The 23120-nt window shown below is 53.0% G+C and overlaps 1 protein-coding gene across 4 annotated transcripts in view; it reads right to left on the reverse strand.

The window, feature by feature from the left end:
• Nucleotides 1-861: 861 nt before the first annotated feature.
• The window catches only part of ABCC3 (ATP binding cassette subfamily C member 3), a 45109-nt gene continuing 22850 nt past the window's right edge, over nt 862-23120 (reverse strand). For 3 of the 4 annotated variants that reach the window (XM_059047183.2, XM_067021045.1, XM_067021046.1), the window contains 20 exons: nt 22492-22695; nt 22241-22387; nt 21737-21824; nt 21298-21364; nt 20941-21067; nt 20683-20859; nt 16518-16685; nt 15992-16184; nt 14921-15035; nt 14585-14732; nt 14279-14486; nt 13675-13985; nt 12179-12378; nt 11896-12022; nt 10733-10834; nt 7783-7929; nt 7475-7633; nt 6731-6897; nt 4111-4305; nt 862-1477 (listed from right to left, as the gene is read on the reverse strand). In XM_059047183.2, the coding sequence (XP_058903166.1) occupies nt 1369-1477; nt 4111-4305; nt 6731-6897; nt 7475-7633; nt 7783-7929; nt 10733-10834; nt 11896-12022; nt 12179-12378; nt 13675-13985; nt 14279-14486; nt 14585-14732; nt 14921-15035; nt 15992-16184; nt 16518-16685; nt 20683-20859; nt 20941-21067; nt 21298-21364; nt 21737-21824; nt 22241-22387; nt 22492-22695 (3159 nt within the window). In that variant the 3' untranslated portion in view covers nt 862-1368. Of the gene's footprint in view, nt 1478-4110; nt 4306-6730; nt 6898-7474; nt 7634-7782; nt 7930-10732; nt 10835-11895; nt 12023-12178; nt 12379-13672; nt 13986-14278; nt 14487-14584; nt 14733-14920; nt 15036-15991; nt 16185-16517; nt 16686-20682; nt 20860-20940; nt 21068-21297; nt 21365-21736; nt 21825-22240; nt 22388-22491; nt 22696-23120 lie in introns of those variants that run through there. The other variant, XM_067021047.1, reaches the window with a different exon arrangement.

Below are 23120 nucleotides of genomic sequence, written 5' to 3' on the forward strand. Positions count from 1 at the left end.
GGCGGTAATGCAAGCGATGGGGAGCGATGGAGAGCAGCAGATGAAGCTTTGCTCGCTTGCCCGCTGCTCACCTCCTGCCGTGCGGCCTGGTGCCCAACAGGCCATGCAAGGCCACGCACCGGTACCGGTCCACGGCCCGGGGGTTGGGGACCCCTGCCCTAGAGAAGCAGGCGTAGTGGTCTGAGGGATGACATAAATGTGGAGGTGTTCGGGACTTCCCTGGTGGCGCAGTGGTTAAGAATCCACCTGCCAATGCAGGGGACACGGGTTCGAGCCCTGGTCCGGGAAGATCCCACATGCCGCGGGGCAACAAAGTCTGTGCCACAGCTACTGAGAGCCTGCGCTCTAGATCCTGCGAGCCACAACTACTGAGCCCATGTGCCACAACTACTGAAGCCCGCGCGCCTAGAGCCACAACAAGAGGAGCCACCTCAATGAGAAGCCCGCGCACTGCAAAGAAGAGTAGCCCCCGCTCGCCGCAACTAGAGAAAGCCTGCGTGCAGCAACGAAGACCCAACGCAGCTAAAAATAAATAAATTTTAAAAATAAAATGCACTTAAAAAAAAATGTGAAGGTGTTCACAGCAGCTTTCCCAAGAGGCCTCGGGTCAGATTTCAGGGGTTTTATTTCTCGCCTTTTTACAGTGTCTACACAGCAGCACAGGAACTACTGGCAATTACCCAGTGAATTTTGGCTGTGAAGACAATATTTCTAGCCAAAAGTTCTTGGGTCTGAAGTTTTCAGATAATTCCAGCCATGTAGATGTGTATAAAGGTTACCTCTGTCTCTCCCTCCTTCCTCCCTGCCTCCTCTAAAGGTCCTAGCCCGCAGACCTTGTGAACAGAGAAAGGCTACATTGCGGTGTATGTATTGTTGACACGTAGCTTTATTTCATCAGTGCTCCATTTTTAATGGATCCAGGCCAGCACCCCAGTGTACCAGACTCAGTTCCTTAGGGACGGCCTGACCTGGCAGTCTTCTGTTCCAGAAGAAAAAAGCTTTATTAAAAAAAAAACACTTCAGAGTAGAAAATATGAAAAATCATGGGGGTAGGGAGGTCATGCCATGAAATGACTGAAAACAGTACAGTGTGGAAATAATACCATATTGAGAATCAGGAGACCTGGGGACTAGTCTGGGCTCTGCCTCAAATTAGCTATGACTTTGGGCATGTCATTTGCCTCTTGGGCTTCACCTCCTCACCTGAAGCATTTAGCACGGTTATCCTGCCAGGCACTTAACAGGGACAAAAACCTGACAAATGCCCCCAGCGTTTGCCATCGAGTCCATTCTGTAGACATATCTGGTGTCCGTTTCCCTTCCTGATGAAAACCAGGAATGTCCAGGAAGAAATCCCAGGAATATATTTTAGGCAAGTCCAGCATCTCTGGCCATCCCGTAGAAGATGCCTCTGGCTGCAATGAGGTTGGTTGGAGAATCAAATTCAGCTATTGTCCCTTTGTCCAGGACCAGGACCCTAGCCAAAGAAAAGAAGTGGTCAGGTCTCCATCAGCCCAGATCTGGTTTCACGGTCCAACCCTGACCTTCTGGGTACTGCTCAGGCCCCGCAGTGACATGCCAACCCTCCCATTTCAGTCAACCCACCCAACACAGCGCTACACCACATGTGCATGCTTGCAAGGCTGGTTATTTTAGCCACTCCGTTTGCTGTCCTGGCAGATGAGGCAATTTCTGGGATCAAACACAAGGTCCGATTCATCTTTGCTAGTCGGGGCTCCGAAAACCTTCCCTAATGAGCCCTTCCTTTCTCCAGGGTCACAGGGCCTGTGTGCTTCCATCTGCTTTGTGTCAACTCAAAAAGGCACACGGCGGGAAACTGGGCTGCAGTGAGGGCTGATGCTGGAATCTGGGGCTTTGGCTGCAAATCTGGCAGCTGCTGATGGGTGGATCTCCCCCCACCCACACACACACAGTCAAGCCTGGGCCTGGGATTAGAATCTCTTGCCAACTAAACACAGGGTGTTTAGTTGTACCTGGTGCAGGGCCAACACGCTGGCTCCCAGGGTGAGACAGGAGCAGAAAGGGCTCCCTCAAGTCCCAGGAGATGCTCCTCAGTAAGAGGGCCTGGACTGCACCCACTCTGTTTCCCCACCTATGGGGCTCCCAGAAACGTGTCCTGGGAAGATGTGTGTCTGTGGACATCACTGCCTAGCCACTGCCCAAATTGAAGCCCAGGAGACTGCCCCCCTCACTTCAGTGGCTTCTCATTGCCCTTAGGGTAAGGACTGAATGCTTTCCCATGGTCCTCAAAATGCAGCAGAGTGAGGCCTGTCTCTTTCGCCCTCTCCACTTGGTTCTACTGCCCCTTCACCCTTTCTCCTCCAGCCTCATGTGCCTTCCTACCTCAGGGCCTTTGCATGTGATGCAGCCTTTTCCTGAAATTTTCAGCTCCCTCCCTACCCCATCTCCTTCCCTGTTCCCCAACTTTTACTCATCCTTTAGGGCTTGGCTGGTCTTCCCTTCCTTTGGAGAGTAAGTGTCCTGGCTGCCCTGTGTGGATTGGCTTCCTCTGGCCTACACGTGTGGACCCCTGCTTCCTCCCTGAAGGCTCTAATTACACGTTCAGTAGCATGATTATTTGATTAATATTTGTCTGCCCCACTCGAATGACTGAACTCCCAGCCCCCAAGGTCAGTTCAAGTTTTCGCCCCCTCAGGGCTGCTGGTGAAAACCATTTTCAGTTAGGCCTGGGAAGAGATCCTCTCAATCCAGCCCTATCGCTTGTCTGGACCCAGGGCCCGGGGCCTTCCTGCCCACCCTCCCTTCTCCCAGTGGGATCCTGGATGGGAGTGGAGAGGGTGTGTGTGTGGTGGGGATGGAACAGACAGTAGCATCAGGCATTCTCAGCTTGGTTCCCAAGCCCCTGGGAGCTGTGTGGGGAACTTCTGAGAGAGGGCCGAGGTCTGCCCATTGCCCTGTCCATGTATCTCCCCGCGTCCCCATGCCCTGCAGGTGTTTGTTTTGTGAATGAAGCCTTGTTGATGTACTCCCACTATACTTCAGAATAGCTTTGTTGCAGCCTCCTGCCTCTTCCTCACTCTGAGCTCCTGTGTCTCCAGGGGAGCCAGCCTGGCAGGCCAGCACCAGCTCGCTTCCACCAGGCTTCTGAGTCACCCAGCCCCTCCCCTGTCCTCCAGCAGCACACCTTGACATAAGGCACAGTGAGCAAACAGGTCACATTTTTTTCCTTTTGGCTGAGTGAGCTGCCTCCCCAACGAAGCCAATATACCAAGAGCAAGGCTTCTTCCCTAATCCTTTGAGAAGCTGGTTCTAGTGAGAATTATGAAGGACAGCATTTCCTAGGGATCACCTGCACTTTTTTTTTTAACACCTTTACTGGAGTATAATTGCTTTACAATGGTGTGTTAGTTGCTGCTGTATAACAAAGTGAATCAGCTGCACATATTCATATATCCCCATATCTCCTCCCTCTTACGTCTCCCTCCCACCCTCCCTATCCCACCCCTCCAGTCACCTGCACTTTTAACACTTTATTTCATTGACTCCTTACAACAACCCTGAGAGAGAGAGAGGTTCATGAAGGTTTTGTGAATTGCCCAATGTCGTACAGCAGTCAGCAGCAGAGCCAGGCTTGGGACTCAGCCCTCTGCTTTCCCACAACAAAGCATCTGCTCCGCATGGGATCTGAGCATTGTGCACCTTTCCTCAGTGGCTTCCTGGTCTGTACGCCTACCTCACCGGATGGGAATGAGGCTCAAATGAAGCCATAGCCATGTGGGCACTCTGGAAACAGTGCTCAGGAAGTGACGGGATTTGGCATGAAGGATCTCGTTCCCCTCACCTCATAGTATTAAGGGGTGGGGGGGAAGTGGGCCATGCTTAAGGAGCCCCAGTGTGCCCCTTCCCCACATGTTAGTAACTCCTAAGTGTCCTTTGTGCCTCAGGAAGCATCAATGTGCCCCCGGTGCCCAGATAACCCACACCGTTCTGCCCCCCCCCCCCAAAACCTTAGACGATCCCACGAGGCTCCCATATCCACCTATCCAGATAACCTTAATCTGCCTGCCACTTCCCCATGGCCCAGGCGACCCCACCAGGTCCCTCCCTGCTTGGGTTCCGGTGCCCCACCTGGTGTAGTCCATGATGGTGTTGAGCCGATGTGCAATGGTCAGCACCGTGCAGGTCTCAAACTGCGTGTGGATGGTGGCCTGGATGAGGTCATCAGTCTCCAGGTCGACAGCAGCTGTGGCCTCGTCTAAAACCAGGACGCGACTCTTGCGAAGCAGGGCTCTGGCCAGGCACACGAGCTGCCGCTGGCCCACGCTGAAAAGGGGGAAGGCAAGGTATATCTCTAGCTGGGTGCCCCCAACCTGCCCCCAGGCCTCATTCCCCAAACTGTTCCCGTCTCCACTCCTTCCCGATGGCCCAGGGCTGGCTCTCTGTCTAACCTCTCCCATTTCTGCCTTAGCCCAGTACTCCTGGAACACAGAGTTGAGGTCTGGACACCACAGGAATAATGAGGGGCCTTGCGGGTAGAGCCAGTACTTAACAACATTGTGAAATCCCCAGTCTGTCTCGGGCACCCCTGGTCTCTTCTTCCTGTGCTTTCTTCCCTATCCTCACTCCTCAACTAGTGTCACCCTGTTTCTCTGCCTCGATCTCTCAGTCATGTACACCTTAGTAATAACACACTTAAATGACTCCTCCTGGATATCTGCACACATCATGTTATCTTGCTGAGCCTCATATCACACAATTTAGTCATCTTCCGCCCCCATGGGGAATATAGGTCAGGGTTCCGTTGTGGGAAGAAGGAAGGGACAGGGCAGAGGAGGCTATGGGGGGTTCCCCCCCCCCCCCCCCGTATCTGGTCCCTGGGAAGGCGGAGGAGGGGTGGAACGCATACCTTCCACCTCCTGCCTTGGAAGCTTGAGCTAATGAACAAAGAGAGGCTGTGTTCCCAACCACAGAGGCTGCAGCACCCCCCACACCCAGGGACAAATACCTCAGCCCTTCTCGCAGGGGTGAGTCACTACAGCCCGAGCGAAGGCCAGGCTCTCTCCCCGGCCTATTCCCGCAACTAATGAAGGTTTTGGCAGCAGAATGAGCCGCCAGATAGAGCTCAGGGCTGATTTATGGTGGGACTGGCACAGGATACAGGTTATACTTAAAGTGGCTACAAGCTCAGTGAGGGAGGAGGGGAGTGGATTCCTGTCTCAGATCCTGGTGGATGTGGGGATGGAGGGGGTGCTCTGGGGAGAGGTGCTGATGGCAAGCAAGGATAGGAGAATGGACCAAAGAACAGCTGTGGGGCAAAGGGTCTGAAAGCCTAGGCTCGTCCGCCAGCCACCCCCAACATGGTTGTATAAGTGAAATCTAGGTACTGTACACATTCATTCCTACAGGGCTGCCCGGGGAGGCGGGGGCATCCCACCGGCGGCTCTGATGCAGCAAGGAAAGTTTTGGGGCAAAAGCTCCCACTTCCCTGAGTCCTTGCCCCACCCCTTGCTAGCTGAGCAGCTTTGGGCAAATAATTTTACACTCTGGAGCCTCATTTCTGGCCCACAGGACTGCAGTAAAGATGAAAGGAGACAGTAGAGGCGAAAGTGCCTTGAACACTATTAAGTGCTGAGCAAATGTACAGGTTTTTGTTTTTGTTTTTTCTGGAGTGAGTCCAGTCCGTGGGTATGGACCGAGTAGAATAATACGAATAGCTAAATTTCTCAGGAGTATATCCAGGCTAAGTACTTTCCATGTCATCACAATAACCCTAAGACTGCTCTGTGCAAATGATGGCCGCTAGGCACATGTGACTGTTGACCACTTGAAATATGACAAGTCTGAATCGAGATGTGCTGTACGTGTAAAAATACACTCGGGATTTGACACTTGAAAAAATGCAAACTATCCGTAATAGCTTTTGTATCAATTACATGTTGAAATGATATTTTAGATATATTAGGCTACATAAAATACACAGTTAAAATTTATTTCATCAGTTTCTTTTTCTTTTTTTTTTTTAATGTGGCTATTAGACAAATTTTATTTACACGTATGTGGCTCAAAGTATATTTTTATTGGGTGGCATGGTGCTAACAGGTATGGGACTGTTATTATCCCCTACTCCTTTCAGAGTAAAGGAAAAGAAGCCACAAAGAGGTTAAGCAGCTTGCTCCAAATCACACAACTGAGTCTCAAGCCTTTAGACTCAGTAAGAAGTGGCTCTGGCCCTCCCTGATACACGGCACAGAGACTGGTGATATAAAGTCTGGGGCTATAAGGAAGCAAAGAAAGGCCGGGAGAGCTCACTTTGCCCACTTCTAAACCACAAACAAAATTGCATCCACCTTGGAAAATACATAAGATTTCTCTAAAGCTCTGTAGGTTTCCTCTTATTTGCTCCACAGGTTCAGTCCACAACCCCTCCTCAGGCCAAGCACAACATTGACAATCTCACAAGAGAGCACTGATTAGGGCTTTGGAAGCTCCCAGGCATGTCTTCTCCCAGCTGTGTGACTTTGGCCCTGCCTCAGTGTCTCTGGAGCTTGTGTGAGGAGTCAGCGAAGTAGTGCACAGTGCCTGGTACACAGAATGTGCTCAATACAAGGCAGTGCCCCCTGAGTTCACGCTGGCGGAGATGGGAGTGGGAGGGCAGGAGGGGGCTGGCCTGGATTTTTTGTCGTTTGATGCTAGACCCTCTGTAGTGCTGCAGAGTGCTATTCCTGACCCACCCACTCCCAGCTGTTACCTGAGATTCTCCCCGCCCTCGGAGCACTGGAAGTCCAGGCCTGCCGGCTGGGAGCTCACAAACGCGTGCAGGTGGGACAGCTCCAAGGCTCGCCACATGTCTTCCTCCGAGTAATTGCCAAAGGGGTCCAGGTTCATGCGCAGGGTCCCCGAGAACAAGATGGGGTCCTGGGGACAAAGCAAGGCCTCAGAGGGAGGCAGCTCAGGCCCCATAGGGAGCCATGGGCCCCGAGGCCAGGGAACAAGAAAGGGGTTGAGGTGGAGGCATTCCCACTCTGACCCCAGCCCTCCAGGAGGGAGGCAATGGCCAAGGAGATAGAAAAACGCCTGTGGGGAAGTGTTGCCAACCCAAAATCCTGCGCTAAGGCAGAAACCTGAACTGCTAATCTGACTCCAAACTGTCCAGTCAGAAGAAAAAAATACCCCAGAAGAGTCAGAAAAAGTGAAGTGTAATTCAGAGCTGTGAAACCAGGAGACCAGGATAGAAGGCCTCCGGGGTGGGCTGTGTGGAGGGGCCTGTTGTTCTGCTGGTCCGAGAGGTCAGAGGACAGGGTCTTATTGGGCAGGAGACATCTGACCCTTCCAGACCCACGACGGGGTGCCGCTCTGTGGCTCAGCTCCTGCTGTCCTGCTCTCCAGCCTCCCACAGAGAGGTCCCAGTCTTTGAGCTCCAAGCTACAGAACAGGGGTGGGACCTGCCACCAGAGTCACGGGTCAGTGTGGCCAGGCCACGCCAGGCTGCTACCTGGGGGATGATGGTCAGCTGAGAACGCAGGTCATGGAGCCCGATGTCGGCCACATTGAGGCCGTCAATGAGGATGTCGCCCTCCGTGGCTTCCAGGATGCGGAACAGGCAGAGGGTCATGGACGATTTGCCAGCCCCAGTGCGGCCCACGATCCCCACCTGGAGGCAGTGGGGGGCCATCAGGGGGAGGCTGGGGGTCAGCAGGGCTGTTGCCAGGACTCCCCTGGGAGATCAAGCAGACCCTTGGGCTGGGCCCCCGCCATCTCACAGACCCACGCTCCCCAGGGAAAAACCCGCCCCACACGCACCTTCTCACCACCTCGCACTTGTAGACTCAGGTCCTTCAGCACCAGCTCCAGGCCCGGCCGGTAGCGCACAGAGTAATTCCGGAACTCCACCTCACCCTGCAGTGGCCAGCCCGCTGGCGGGCGGCTGCCCTCCACCACCCAGGGGGCCTGGCCGCCAGGGGAAGACAGGATCCTCATCAGGGGGGCACCTCTTCCCCAGCCCAGCCATCTCCCAACTTTGGTCTGCCTCCCTCCCCAGGCCCCTACCATCCTTACCCACCAGGGACCCTGGTGGGGAGGCCCTGGAGCTCATGTGGCCCAACCTTGTGGTTCGATGTCTCTTTATCCCTCTGACATTATTCCCCACAGAACTTTGCTCTCCCCTATTCCCCCGTGCCCCACGGCCATAAGCGGCCCCTCCCACCTGCCCTTGCTCCCCCTTTCACCATTCTTTACTACTGAGTGGCTACTCCGTGACAGGTAGTGGGGTCAACAGCGGTAAACAAGACGAAGTCCTCGTCCCCATGAGGCTTACATCCAAGTCTAGGGGGGCATACAGTTGACAAATAAGTAAGTCTACATAATGTCAGATGGTGATAAGCGTGGATAAGTGCCTGGTGTTGCTATTCTGTACAGGGTGGTCAGGCAAGGCTTCCTGGAGGAGGTGATATTTAAATAGAGACCTGAAGGAAGCGAAGGAACAAGACAAGTAGATATCTGGGGGAAGGGCATGCCAGACAGAGGGAACGGCAAGTACAAATACTTCCAGGTGTGTTCTGGATCACAACGACAAGGGTGAGAGGTAGGAGACAAGTAGTGGATGGCCCCATCACATAGGGCTTTGCTGGCCATTTCAAGGACTGTGTTTTTTTTACCCTGAGGAAGATGTAGGGCCATGCACAGAGGAATCACATGATTTGGTGTGTTTTTAAAGGATCTCCCGGGCTTCCCTGGTGGCGCAGTGGTTGAGAGTCCGCCTGCCGATGCAGGGGACACAGGTTCGTGCCCCGGTCTGGGAAGATCCCACATGCCGCGGAGCGGCTGGGCCCGTGAGCCATGGCCGCTGAGCCTGCGCGTCCGGAGCCTGTGCTCCGCAATGGGGGAGGCCACAACAGTGAGAGGCCCGTGTACCGAAAAAAAAAAAAAATAATAATAAAAAAAAAATAAAGGATCTCCCTGCTGCTATTTGGAAGAGGGGGAGGGGAGGGTGTTTTGAAATGCGGGGTCAGACTGTCAGCAGTCAAAAAGCAAAGCAGCCAGTATAGGTAGACCACTCTCTTGAGGAGGTGTCAAAAGAATGGACAGTAGGGCTGGGGGCAGAATTTTCGAGAATGTGGAGACAGGATCATGTGTGTAGAGAGGGGATATGGGAATGCTAGGCATGAAGAGGGAGAGTTTGAAGATGCCGGGGCATGGGCGATGAGAGAATGATAGGGGATGCCTGGGGAAGACAGGGGTAGATGGGGGCCCCATGGGCAGGAGAGGCCAGGTTGGGAGGAACAGGTGGGGTGGGGCTCAGCGGGGGCTGACAGGGCAGGAGCTCAGGTCACAGAAGCCATGAAGTGCTTTCCAAGTAGGAGCGAGGGGCTATTTTAGTATATGTGCTGCCGAAGCGAGCACGAGTGAGGGGCTATTTAATCTGAACGTTGCTGAGCGGCTGAATTAGATGAGAACAGAAAAGTGCCACTAGGTCGGGAAGCGGGAAAGTCACTGGTGAGTGGGTTCAATGGAGTGACAGGGCCAGAAACCAGGCGACAGGGTGATGAGGCAGTGGGGAGAGCACCTGCAGACCATGGTTTTTTTTTTTTTTTTTTGTGATATGCGGGCCTCTCACTGTTGTGGCCTCTCCCGTTGGCTCACGGGCCCAACCGCTCCACGGCATGTGGGATCTTCCCGGACCGGGGCACGAACCCGTGTCCTCTGCATCGGCAGGCGGATTCTCAACCACTGCGCCACCAGGGAAGCCCCAGACCATGTTTTAAAGCCAGTTTCATGACAAAGGAGAGCAGAGAAATGGGACATCGGATACAGGGGAAAGGGAGGGTTGGTTTGAGTGTCTAGAATGGAAGCTACAAGAGCTCATTTTTGCGTGTGGCTGGGAATCATCCAACAGAGGGAGCAAGATGTGTGATGTGGCAGGTAGAGGGTGTGACTGAGGAAGTGAAGTCCTTGGGTGGCCATGTGAAGAAGTAGACGGCCTGGACTTTGAGACGAGAAAGGAAGAAGGTGGAAGGGACACAGACAGATTTGAAAGTCTGGAGGCAGGAAGGCTGAGGGAGTTCACGTCTTGTCAAGACGTTTGCTCACTGCAGCGTTAGGCAAGGTCGATGACTGAGCCTATGATGACCGACGACTGAGTCATTCGGTCGATGACTGACCACAGGGAGGAGAGGATGTAGGGGTTTAAGGAAAGAGAATGGTCAAAACAGAACTTTCTGAAAGTGGGAACACATGCTTCTTGGAGAAGCAAAACAGGAACACCCAGCCGTGGTGTGTGGTTATAAACTGGAAGTAAAATCAATGATTTTCTCCAGCAACATTTTAGCAGCTGAGCACCGGCGTGTTTTGGAAGGTGGACAGATGCGCTCAACTGGGGTGAGGATGACTGAGAGAGAGGAGGGCAAGGGAGTCGAGAGCTTTGGCACTGGTGGAGCATAGGACCCAGGCTGGATGAGCTCATGGACAGAGGGACAGAGGCAGGGCACGGGACTGGGGGGTCCCAGGGAGGACGAGGCACTGTGACCAAGGAGGGCTTGGAACAGCGGGAGCTGTGTCCTCTCCCACGACATCAGGAACTGCTTGAGGGCAGACCTTGTCTTGCTCTACACCTCCTCACGTACACCTCTGGGTGACACTCAAGAAGGGTTGAATGAATGAATGAATGAAGAGCCACCTGAACGGCTGGCCTGGGGGTGTAGGGATGGTGGGTCACCAAGCACCCCTCCCTGCCCCAGGCTCACCCCGTACCCACCTCAGTCTCCGTCTTGGAGTACTCTTTGACTCTCTCCACGGCCACAATATTAGACTCCAAGTCTGATATCGTTCGTATCATCCAGTTCAGAGCCAACGTCACCTAGCCAGAGGGACTGGGTCATAAGCGGGGCAATCTCTCCTCCCCCCTGAAATGGCTTTGGGAGGAGTTCAGACTCCTTGACTATGCTCCTGTCCTATCCCAGCTGTGACCCAGGTGGGCCTGGGCAAACCCATAGATGTGCCACCTGGGGCTCAAAATCACAACTGTACCTCAGGCAGTGACAATGCAGACTTAACAAAAGGTCACCCAGCCCGGTGTTTCTTAAACTTTAATATGCACAAGAAAGATTTCCCAGGGAATCTTGTTAAAATGTAGCTTCTAAGTCAGTAGGTCTGTGGTGGCAAGAGAGATTCTACGTGGCTAAAGAAGCTCACAGATGATGCTGATACAACTGGTCCTTGATCCACACTTTGTGGATCAAGGAGTCTTGCTAGACAACGCTGACGTCAGAGCCCCAGGTCTATAGTACCAGAATCTACAGTTTAAGATCTCCAGGTGATTCATATGCACATTAAAGTTTGAGAAGACTGACCCGTCTGGACTGTCCTTTGTTCACAAAACATCCAAGACTTGAGTCACCTGAGGCATTGCAAATGTGATCTGCTTCACAAAAATTCCATCTGCAGTTATTTAACGCTTTGACAATATAGGCTGATATCAGGGTGACCTTCCCAGGCTCCAGTTACCTGCTCCATGTACTTTCTTTGCAGGCTTGTGAAATGAGGCGTATTCCAGCTCTCCACGTCCCTGCCCCCGGACCCCTGTCAGGGTTGACCTCTAGATCTTATGCAGGCAGGGCAAATTCTATTTGTCTCTTGGGGCCAAGCTCCAAGATAATTTCTCCAACACTCCAAGGTAGAGACCTCCTCTGGCTCCTACATTTTGTGCCTTCCTCCACTAAGGTCTGTGCACCCCACAGTACCATCCCCTGCTGGTGGGAGTGACCCTCCACGCTTGACTGGGAGGTCACGGTCCCGCGGAGCAGAACCTGTGGCTGGTCCCCATTTGGGGCAGAGCGAGGTGCTCAGGAGATGCTTGTGAAACCCGTGTGGCCTCTGCCCCGGTGGTGGCCCTGACCCAGGACCCAGACCTCTGCGTACCTGTAGGGCATAGGACACAGACAGGCCCACCAGCCCTGGGCTCAGGCTGCTTCTCCCAATCACAGCAAAGAGTGCAGTGAAGAGCACAACACAGTTGCCCACGAACTCCACTCGGACCCCCAGCCACCTGCGGGGATTAGGCAAGGAGGAAATGGGGCAGATGCAAGAAGGGGGCTGTTTAGGGGGAAGGAGGGGCTTGGACCCAGAACACCAGGGTCTCTCCCGCAGAGACACTGGTGGAAACTCGTGGGAGGAGCAGGGGCTTGAGGGAGCTGCTTCTGACCTGTTGGAGGCGATGTAGGGGTAGAAGCTCCTCTGGTTGGTGTCCACCTTCGCATCACTGATGGCCTCGAAGTCCCGGCTGCGGCCATAGGCCCGGATGACGCTGGAGCCGGTCACCGTCTCCAAAAAGTGGGAGTAGATGGGTGAGCGGCTGACAGACTCCAGCCGCTTCAGTTGCCGTGACGTAGCCACATAGAGGCGCTGACAGAGGATGGAGAAAGAGCTTGGAGTCAGGACCGTGGGGCCCCAGCTCAGTCCAGCACGCCCTCTGGACCCATGTGAGCCGCCTCCCCTCAGTCCCGCTGCCCCATAAGACCTTGCTCCCTTCCTCCCGCCCCGCCCAGAAGAACCCAAGACTTGGGGGCCTGATACAGCTCCACGAACTCATCCCACCCTTCCCCTCTGGTCAGCTCTGCTCACTCTTCCAGGCCACTTTGTCCACGAAGCCTTTCCCGACTGCCGCTGAGCTCCTGACCCCCTCACCTCTGCGGGGGCCGAGATTATTGCACTGACTCTGCTTTGCCTCCTGTCAGTGACTATGCCTGTCTCCACTTAGGGACCCTAGCAGTGTGTCCACACAATCAAAATTTTGCAAAATTTGCAAAAATAAGATAATTTTGTATTCTTTTTCTTAAAGAGCATCTCCCCGCCCCACCCCCCAGCTGTTTAAACTTCAGCCCCACAAAAACACAGTTCTGCCTCCACCTTCCATCTTCCACCCTGTGGGCCCCAAGATGGCCAGGGCCATGTAGGATTTGCATCTGAGAGTCCCCCATCCCAGCACAGAGCACGGTCTTCACACACAGGCCTGAGCTTCTGGCCACCTGTGGATTACCTTCATCGACTGATTAATTAATGGCAGGAGAGGGGCTCAGCAACACAAATGCCTTTTATAAGTAGCTGTATCGGAATGTTATCAACTCATCCATGCTAAAAACGTGTATGTGAGTTTAGATATATCTACAAGGAAGGGAAGGATAATGTGTCTCAAACTGTTGACAATATTTTATTAAAAAATAGCCAGCAGGGGGGCTTCCCTGGTGGCGCAGTGGTTGGGAGACCGCCTGCCGGTGCAGGGGACGCGGGTTTGTGCCCCGGTCCGGGAGGACCCCACGTGCCGCGGAGCCCCGAGCCTGCGCGTCCGGAGCCTGTGCTCCACAACGGGAGAGGCCACGGCAGTGAGAGGAGATGCCCGCGTACGGCAAAAAAAAAAAAAACAAACTTCAAAAAAATAGCCAGCAGGAAGGAGTTCCAGGGCCAGTCACAATTTACAAGGATTTCATCTTATCCTATCAACAACTCTGTGAGGTAGGTTCTATGATTCTATTTTACAGGTGAGGAAAATGAGCTTCAAAGAGGAATTTACTGAACCAAATCCAGCTGTGAAGCTGCGGGGCCTGACCTCCCTACATCCCACCACTGGTGGCCGCCCGGGAGAGCCCCGGCCACACAACGTCCATGCCCACAAAAAGCCACGCCCACCCGCTCAGGGCACACCTGCACAAAGAGGTAGAGGACAGCCAAAGGCAGGATGACCACAGCGAAGAGTGGCGTGCTGGCCACGATGACCACGAGGGTGGAGATGGAGTTGAAGAAGGAATTCAGCAGCATGAGGATGGTGGGAGCCAGAACCTCATCGATGACGTAGATGTCCTTGGAGAAGCGGTTGAGGATGCGGCCTGAGGGCGTCGTATCGAAGAAGGACTGTGGCGAGCGCATCTTGTTGTGCAGCAGTGCCTGGTGAAGCAATCGCGCAGCCTGGACACCTCCCACCGCCATCGTGATGGCTGACAGCATCACCAGGAGCCCTGGTGGAGGAGGCGAGGGGCGCTCGTTCACCTGGGCCAGGTGGCAGGCATGCAGGGGCAGGTTCCGAGATGGGGGATAGCCTCGGTGTACTAGGCAGGCGCAGAGGCAGGGCATGGCTAGGATGAGCTAGACAGGGCCAGAGGCAGGTAGACGGCTAGGGTGGGTTAGGGAGTCCCTGGGGCTGCGACAGTGGAGAGAGATTCAGAGGCAAGGGCATGGTTTGGGGGACCCGGCAGCCCAGAGATGAGGAAGGGGCCGCTGTAACCCCTTCTAGGTATCTCTGCAGGCTCACCTTGCAGAATTCCCAAGGCGGCGTAGACGCCCAGCCTCTGGGAGGTGTTGTTCTGCTGGCCGTTCACCACAGCCTCACCGGTCCAGGCACTGAGCCAAACGTTGGCCCCAATGGCAGCCGCACTCTGACCCCCGTGCAGCAGAAAGATGGCCAGCGTGGCACAGAGCCCCACGGCCCTGGCGTAATCCCAGAACACACTCAGCTTCACCTGCACGGCCACAGCGGTTGGACAGAGGACTCCGGTGAGCCCCGGGACTGCTAGGGGCCTACCCACCCGCTCCACCCCTCCCCGCCCAAGCTACTCACAGTACCCATCTCCACCTTCTCCTCCTGGGTCAGCACGTGGCTCGCCTTTGCCTCTGTGGCCTGCACTACCTTTTCTGCCGCACTCAGGCGCCTCCTGGGCACAGGCCGACCCTGGCCCTCTCCTTCCTGGGACATGGCACTCAGCTGTCTGTGGAGGCAACTGGTCAGGCCCAGGGAGGAGGCCTCCAGCACAGCCACAGAGAGAGCCCCAGAAGGAGGTTCAGGCTGCAGCCGGAGGCCCGGCGTGTGTCAGGGAGAACGCCCACCTGCACCCCCCGTCAGGGCTTGGGAGCCCTGGTACCGTCTCCCGGGGGCTGAGAGCTCCCAGGTGCTCACCTCATGAAGTGCTTCTGGACCTCGTATGTCACCGGCTCATTATCCGTCAGGTCTGTGTGACTGCTGAGCGTGTCCTCAATCAGCAGCACCTCCTCATCCTCTTTGTCCTCCAAGGCTGCAGCGGGGAGGCAGAAAGGAGGGCTTGGCTAGCTCACCCCGCAAGCCCCTGGTATCCCCCGCCCCGCTCCGATGAAGAGGCCAGAATGGACAAGCGAGAGGCGAGGTGAGAGGGAATGAGAGGGCAGCAAGAACAACAATAAAAATAAACGACGCATTTCGTGTTGGAAAGAAAAAGGGTGGCAAGAAAGACTTAGTTAGGTTAGACAGGAAGAAAAGCTTCCCATCAGGGACTACGTAGAAGGGGATTCAAATATAACGTTCAGGAGCTTGGGCTCTAGAGTCAGACTCTGGCTGAGCTAAAATCCCACTTCCTCACCGCATGAGTTTAGGCAGGCATGTAAAATGGGGATAATAATAGTACCTACTTCACTGTGTCATTGTGAGGATTAAAGGACAGAATGTGTGTCAAGAGCTTGCAAGGGGCATAGCCCTTAGTAAGTGCTCGAGACATGTTAGCTGCATATACGGAAGTAGGCGAGAAAGCCCAGGAGAAGCTCTGTGAGCCAGCCGGGAGCCTGGGGTTGGGGAGCCAGGACTAGACAACAAGGGGGTCTCAATATTCTCCATGAGGACAGGGATTTTTCTGTTTGTTCGTTGCTGTCCCAGCGCCTGGAATAGTAATCGCTCAATAAATATTTGTTGATAAGTAAAAGACTTTTCCAAGCATTTGCATATTTACTACACAATTCATCTGTGAAACAGTTTTGCCGTACAAGCTGGGCCTGGGCCCTTAGGCCCTTTTGGCACATGAAGGAAGATGAGGCGGAAGGACCTTGAATCCATCCAGTTCACTTTCCCTGTTGGTGATGTCTGACATCACGCAGATGGTCCAAGTTCCCCAGAGCCTCCCTTGTAAAACACTGGGCCTGGCCACAGACACTCAGAGGCTCCAGGGAGCAGGGGAGATGCTGGGAGGGCAGAGGAATACGGAGGGCCAAGAATGGCAGATACCGGTCCTGCTGTCGGCCTCCCGGTGCTCCTTGCCCTCATCAGGTGCGTAGTTGCGGAGAAAGTTGGCAAAGGAGCCGTTGCGCTGCAGCAGGGCCACGTAAGTGCCAATCTCAGACACCTGCCCGTCAGCTAGCACTATGACAAAGTCCGTCTGGGGCAGGAAGCTGATGCCGTGCGTCACTAGCACCCGTGTCTGGGGAGAAGGCAGCGGGCTATCACTCTCACTGCCCTCAGCACACACACCCCTGGCACAGCGCAGGGCCACGGAGCGAATGTGGGGCGCCTGTGTGCCGGCAGCATGAGTGGGCACACCAGGGACTCACCCCGTGCTCACCGCAGCCGGCTCGGTGCCCGAGGGGCATCGTCCCCCACCCCCGCCCCAGGTTCCCCCCGCTGCCCAGCCCGTGCTCCTGTTCCTCAGGCCCTCCATACCTCCAGATCTCACCCGAACCCCTTGGCCTCCCACCAGTCTTCTCCTGTGGCCCTAGACCTCACCTTAGTCCCCTAAGCCTCTGGGAGGCCTCACCTTTCCTGCCAGCACACCTTCTGGCCCGATGACTTGGTCAAAGATATGCTTGGCCACGTGGGAGTCCACGGCTGACAATGGGTCATCCAGCAAAAATATGTCAGCGTCACTGTAAACGGCTCGGGCCAGACTGACCCGCTGACGCTGGCCCCCAGACAGGTTAATGCCCTGGATGGGTTGGAGGAGAGAGGTGAGAGGTGTGTATTGGGTAGAAGGGAGTCAGGCCATCACAAGGGGGACAAGGGCTCTGTCTATTGTCACTCAAAAAGGCAGACCTCTAAATTCACATTTCATATGCCTGGTCCTGTACCTGGGAAGCTCTAAGGCCATGGAGGAAGGAGTGGTGGCTCTCAGAGTCCTCCCAGGGCAGGTGAGGACATCCTGCTCCCTGCCCAGCTGGTTGCCCTGCCTTCCATCTTCATACTCTGGGAGGCTGGAAATACCCAAGAGGTCCTTAATAGAACTTTTAGTTTCCCATCAACCATACGGTTCACAGATGACTTTCATAACAATTATCCCATTTGGTCCTCTTGTCAGTCTTTCCAGCGAGGTATCATTAGCCCCACTTTCTAGATGAAGAAACTAGAGCTCAAGATGTTAATGACTTAGTCCAGGGTCCCAAACTATTAAGGGCAAAAGCAAGGATGGAAACCCAGCATCCATCCCAGAATTCATCAACCCTGAGATCATTCACGTACCAGAGGGGAGGTAAGTTCACTCCTTAAACCCATTATGCAGAAACTGAGGCACACAGCAGCAGGGCTGGGCCTAGAGGGCAGACCCCAGAGGTATAGCCTGCTTTCCTACCACCAGCTTTCCTCATTCCCTCTGGAACAGGCCCAGCTCTTTGGGGGTACCCTGAGAAACTGACCCCTGGGGAGAATAAATGTGGGTTGGGAGGTGGAGCTGCTGAGAAGCAAGGGGTGGACATGGAAGCTGTAGTGACTGAGACGCATGAATGTGCCCGCATTCAACCAACCAGTCTTTCTCCAGTGCTACTATGTTCTGGGCACTAAATCAGGCTTGTGTGTGCGAGGTCAGTGTGGGTCCAGGAGAGATGGGAAGGAGGAGTTGTATCGTAGATCAGGAGGTCTACTCTGGGTTCCTATAATCTCGGACTCCTACTTAAAAATTTCCCATCCCCACTGCCAGGCTCAGGCCCTCATTTCCCCAGGGTGCCACGAGAGCCTCCTCACTGGTTCCTGTGCCTTTGGGCCCCTCCACACTGCAGCCAGGGCAGCTTTTCAAAATGCAATTCCTGTCCCTGCTTAAAACTCTTCACTGACAAGTTGAACTTCAAGATAAAAAATGATGGTAATGGATTATAACACATTGAATCAAATAAGAATCCATGAGCCCACATTGATATAAAAAAATTAATGAGTAAGTAATAAGCCAACTAATAACTACAGAAGGAATGGAGTTATAAAATCAACAATTGGCCAACATCACAGTAAACACTGACTCAGGCAAAAATCATCAATGAAAGTTATAAAACGAAATCATCAGTAGACGATACCACCTCAATCAAGAGATCAAACTTAACATTGTCAGGAATGCATGAACTGACATAATGTGCCTCCTGATATGATGCACCAAGAAAGACACAACGTTACTTCTTTGGTTTTTCCCCCCCAAAAATATATTCCGAATCTAATCGTGTTCAAATTGAGAAACATTCTGCCAAATAACTGGCCTGTACTCTTCAAAAGTGTTGATGTCCTAAAAGACAAAGACTGAGGAATCATCCAGATTGATTGAGAATAAAGAGATATGACAAATAAATGCAACTCATGATCCTGGATTGAACCCTAGACCAGGAAAGAAAATAGCTAAAAAAGACATTACTGGGACAAATGATGACATTTCAAATGTCAGACAGTGAATTACATAATAATACTGATAAATTTCTTGATTTTGATAACTCAACTATAGTTATGTAAGAGGATGTCTGTTTTGCGACATTGAAATCTTAAGAGGTGAAACTATAAAACTCAGAAGAAAACACAAGGGAAAGGTTTCATGACATTGGACTTGGCAATGATTTTTTTGGATAAGACACCAAAAGCACAAGCAACAAAAGTAAAAATAGAAAAATTGGATCACATTAAAATTGAAAACTTCTGTGCATCAAAGGATACACTCAGCAGAGTGAAAAGGCAACGTTCAGAATAGGAGAAAATATTTGTAACTCATATAACTCATAGGGAGTTAATATCTAGTATGTATAAAGAACTCCTACAACTCAACAACAACAAAAAAACCCAACTTGAATAAAATGTGGGCAAAGGACTTGAATAGACATTTCTCCAGAGAAGATATACAAACTACCAATAGACACATGAAAAGATGCTCAACATTACTAATCACTGGGAAACGCAAATCAAAACCTCAATGAGATACCATCTCACATCCATTAGGATGACCATTAGCAAAAAACAAAAACAAAAAACCAAACAACCACCCCAGAAAACAACAAGTGTTGTCCAGAATGTGTAGAAGTTGGAGACCTTGTGTACTGTTGGTGGGAATGTTAAATGGTGCAGCCATTATGGAAAACAGTATGGCAGTTCCTCAAAAAATAAAAAAAAATAGAATTATGATTTAGCAATTCCACTTCTGGGTATGTCCTAAAAAGAATTGAAAGTAGGGTCTTGAAAAGATCTTTGCACACCCATGTTCATAGCAGCATTAGTCACAATAGCTAAAAGGTGGAAGCAACCCAAGTATCCACTGATGGATGAATGGATAAGTAAAAGTTGCTGTTTAATGGGTACAGAGTTTTAGTTTTGCAAGATAAAAAGAGTTCTGGAGACTGGCTGTACAACAGTGTGAATGTACTTAACACTACTGACCTATATACTTAAAAGGATTTCTAAGGTGAAGATTTATGTTATGTATATTTTGCGACTGTTAAAAATTAATAAATTAATTAAAAAATAAAAACTTTCACTGATGTCCCATAGTTTTTAGGGTAAAGGCCAAAACCTTAATCAAAGTCTTCAAGGCTCTACCTTACCCTGTTTCTTCCACACCCCTTCTAACCTCCAGACACACCAAATTGCACAGAAATGCCAGTCCACCCACCATCCCTTGGCTCACACCTTTCAAAGGCTTTCCATCACTTGGTAAAAGTCACATTCTTTTTTTTTTTTTTTGGTGGTACGCGGGCCTCTCACTGTTGTGGACTCTCCTGTTGCGGAGCACAGTCTCCGCACGCACAGGCTCAGCGGCCATGGCTCACGGGCCCAGCAGCTCCACGGCATGTGGGATCTTCCCGGACCGGGACACGAACCCGTGTCCCCTGCATCGGCAGGCAGACTCGCAACCACTGCGCCACCAGGGAAGCCCAAAAGCTACATTCTTACAGTGGTCTCCAAGGTCCAAGGTGACCTGGCTGCCTGAACACCTCACTGACCTCAACTCCTCCTCCTCATGCCTGCTCATTCCACTCCATCCACATTGTTCTTCTTGCTGGTCCTTAAATGCCCCAATCACACTCCTGCCTCAGGGCCTTTGCACTTACTGCTCTCTCTGCCTCAAATGTCCCAGACAGGGCTTCATGTTCGAAGATACTGACCACTCCCTCACTTTGTTCAAGTCTCCGATTCTCAGTGAGGTTTTCCCAAAGCACACTAACGATACGACCCTGCACATATTCCGATATCCCTTCCCTGTTTCATTCTTTCCCCTTAGCATTTATCTAATATTATATATTTTACTGATTTATCTTGCTATCATCTCTTTCCCCCAATAGAATGTAAGCTATATGAAGGCAGAGATTTTAGTCTGGTATATTTACTACTGTATAATATTGCCTGGCATATAGTAGGTATGTAATAAAATCTGATGAATGATGAGAGCTTCTTCCTTAGCTATTAAGATTCAGCTCAAAAGTGATGCTTTTCCTTATGCAGACTACCCCCGTTACTGCCTTCCAGTACCCTGCACAGGCCTTCAGCCTGGCCCCCAGGACATTCTACAGCCCCTACCTGTTTACAAGTCAGTTTCCCCCAGTAATAGCTCTGTTTCACCAGTGCCTAGCACACAGCTAGGCATGATACTACATGAATGTGTGAATGAATGAATGAATGAATGCATATCTGGACCTGGGCTGGGCAGCAATATGTGCTAACTCCCCAGAGGATGAAAGAGGAGCCTGTACCTTCTCTCCGATCTCTGTCTTGCTCCCATCAGGCAGCACCTCCAGGTCAGCTAGCAGGGCACAGGCCTCCAGAGCCTGTCGGTACCGCTTGGGGTCCAGGGCTTGGCCAAACAGCACGTTTTCCTGAAGAGTGCAGTTCTGGATCCACGCCTGCTGGGGCACGTAGGCCACGGAGCCCTGGCCAAAGGAGAAGGTTACCTCGGGGTTTGCCCAAGGCCTGGCCAAGCTTCCCTTCCCAGGAGTCCTTGCCCCTCTCACCTTCATATACACCTTGCCTTCCAGCTTCTCCATCTCTCCCAGCAGGGCAGACAACAGGGAGGACTTCCCACAACCCACAGGCCCCACCACAGCCACTAGTGCCCCTTTTGGCACCTGGATATCTAGGCTAGGGGCAAGAAGACAAGTAGCCCAGTCAGAGGAGGAATCAGGGCTTTGGTCCCCCACCTTCCACCTGGAGACCCAAGCCCTCCTCCCTTTCAGACACCACCCTGGCAAGCTGAGGCTCTTCCTGCTTCTCAGGCCAAAGACTGAAGCGTGAGAGTGGGGTTGGGTTCCACTATTGATCTGACCTTTGGCTCACTTTAGGCAGCTGGGAAGGAAAGGGGAAGCTGGTACCTGTGCAGGGTGGGTGGTAGGTTCCGGGACCAGGTGAAGGTGCCATTGTGTATGGTGACAGTATAGCCTGGGAGGACAGAGGTGTACAGCGTCAGGGGGCCCAGGGCAAGGGGAGGAGGATCCCTGGGTGGGGAGAGGTGTGGGAAGCCCTAGGGGGAGGGCAGGGAATCTTGTGGGGGCGGGGAGGGAGGGGAGACAGGAAGTCCTGGGGAGGAGCAGGGCGAGCCCTAGGGAAGGAAGGTGGCGGTGGAGGCCTGGAGAGGGATGACGAGAGGAGAGTAAAGAGCCAGAAGAGGGAGAAGGCGGGCACAGAGTGAGAGCAGATATGAAAAGAGGATGAAGAAAAGGGGGTCACAAGAGAAAAGTTAAAAGCTTGGAACAGAGAATTTTCTGAAGCAGTGGCTGTGGCAAGGGCAGCCCAGGTAGAGGCTGTCTGGACCTGGGGTGATGGTCTTTCTCTCCACACACTGGGAGTCAAGTTCATCTTGGCTCAGGAAATGCTGGATCCGTTTCAGAGACACACTGGTCTGCATGCAGAAGGGTGCGGGTCAGCTCTGGAAGCTGTGCTTTTCCTGTACCATCCCCTCTTCCCCTTGCTGGCCCCCAACTTCCTGGGTGAGGCTGGGCCCCCTGAGGGCCCAGAGGCTGGTGCTAGGGCCCCTCCCATGACTGAGTCTTGGCTGGCTCCCATGGCCAAAGACAGGGTCCAGGTTGGTAAGAGGAGGCTGTCTCCAGAACTGGGGTTTCCAAGGACCTTACCTGACTTCCTCTGACTCCAAATGGCCCCTGACTCTAATGACCTCATTCAACTTGGAACAAGTCTTCATAATGCCAAATGGCCCTCCCCCGATTCCAATAACTCTCCCTGATTACCCCCTGACCCTAAGTGACCCCATCAACCTGCCCGAACTCCAGCAGAACCCCCGGCCCTATCCAGCATTACCTGGGCCAGGTTGCTGATTAACTGCGGCAGCATGTTGAGGGGAATTTTTAAGATGTTGAACAGGGACACGGACACAAAGGCCTTCTCAGCATCCAGCACGTTGTTCTTGTCCACGGACACGTACATCCCGAGGGTGGTCAGGGTCACCTGGGCAGTGGTGGGGATGGGTGTCAGGGTGGCGTCTGCAGGGTCCAGAGGCCCAGGCTGGCCAGGCAGGAGGCGGGCCGCCAGCCCAGGCAGGGGCGCCTCACCAGGAAGGGGGTGCAGATCCAGATGAAAGTGGACGTGGCATGGAGGTAGGCAGCCTGGCGCATCAGCCGGAGCTCATCCTGCCGGATGTCCTCCACCTGCTTCAAGAAGCTGGGCTCCCAGGCATACAGCTTCAGCACCTTGATGCCACCCAGGATCTCGCTCATCAGCTTGATGCGTGAGTCCTTGAATTTCATTTGCTCTACCTATGGAGAGTGTGGAAAGTGCACACCCCGAGCCCCTCCCCAGACCTCTACCCACAGGGGCTCACACCTTCCCTGCACTCACACACACGGCAGCTGGACTGCTCACCACTTCTCCCTGCCTGCCTGTGCTGCACCCCAGCCTGGAATGCCCAGCCCGACCTACCCTCTTCTCTGCTGGACGAAATCCAGCTCCAACCTCAGTGCCCCATCACTGACTCTCGCAGGCAGCAGCCTCTGCCCCTTCTCTGGGTTTCTAAGGCATGTTCTCATAGGGGACCCTGTGCATGTATGTTGCCTCAACTCGATGTGAGCCCGAGGGAAAAGATCCCTTATTCCTCTTCGTTCTCCAGTCCCTATAACCCAGGGTGCAGCATGCCAAATCAATCTATTCATTCACCCCAATTTATTGAGTGCCTATTATGTGC

Source organism: Kogia breviceps, chromosome 19 (assembly GCF_026419965.1).
Source record: "Kogia breviceps isolate mKogBre1 chromosome 19, mKogBre1 haplotype 1, whole genome shotgun sequence".
In the NCBI taxonomy this organism is placed as follows: domain Eukaryota; kingdom Metazoa; phylum Chordata; class Mammalia; order Artiodactyla; family Physeteridae; genus Kogia; species Kogia breviceps.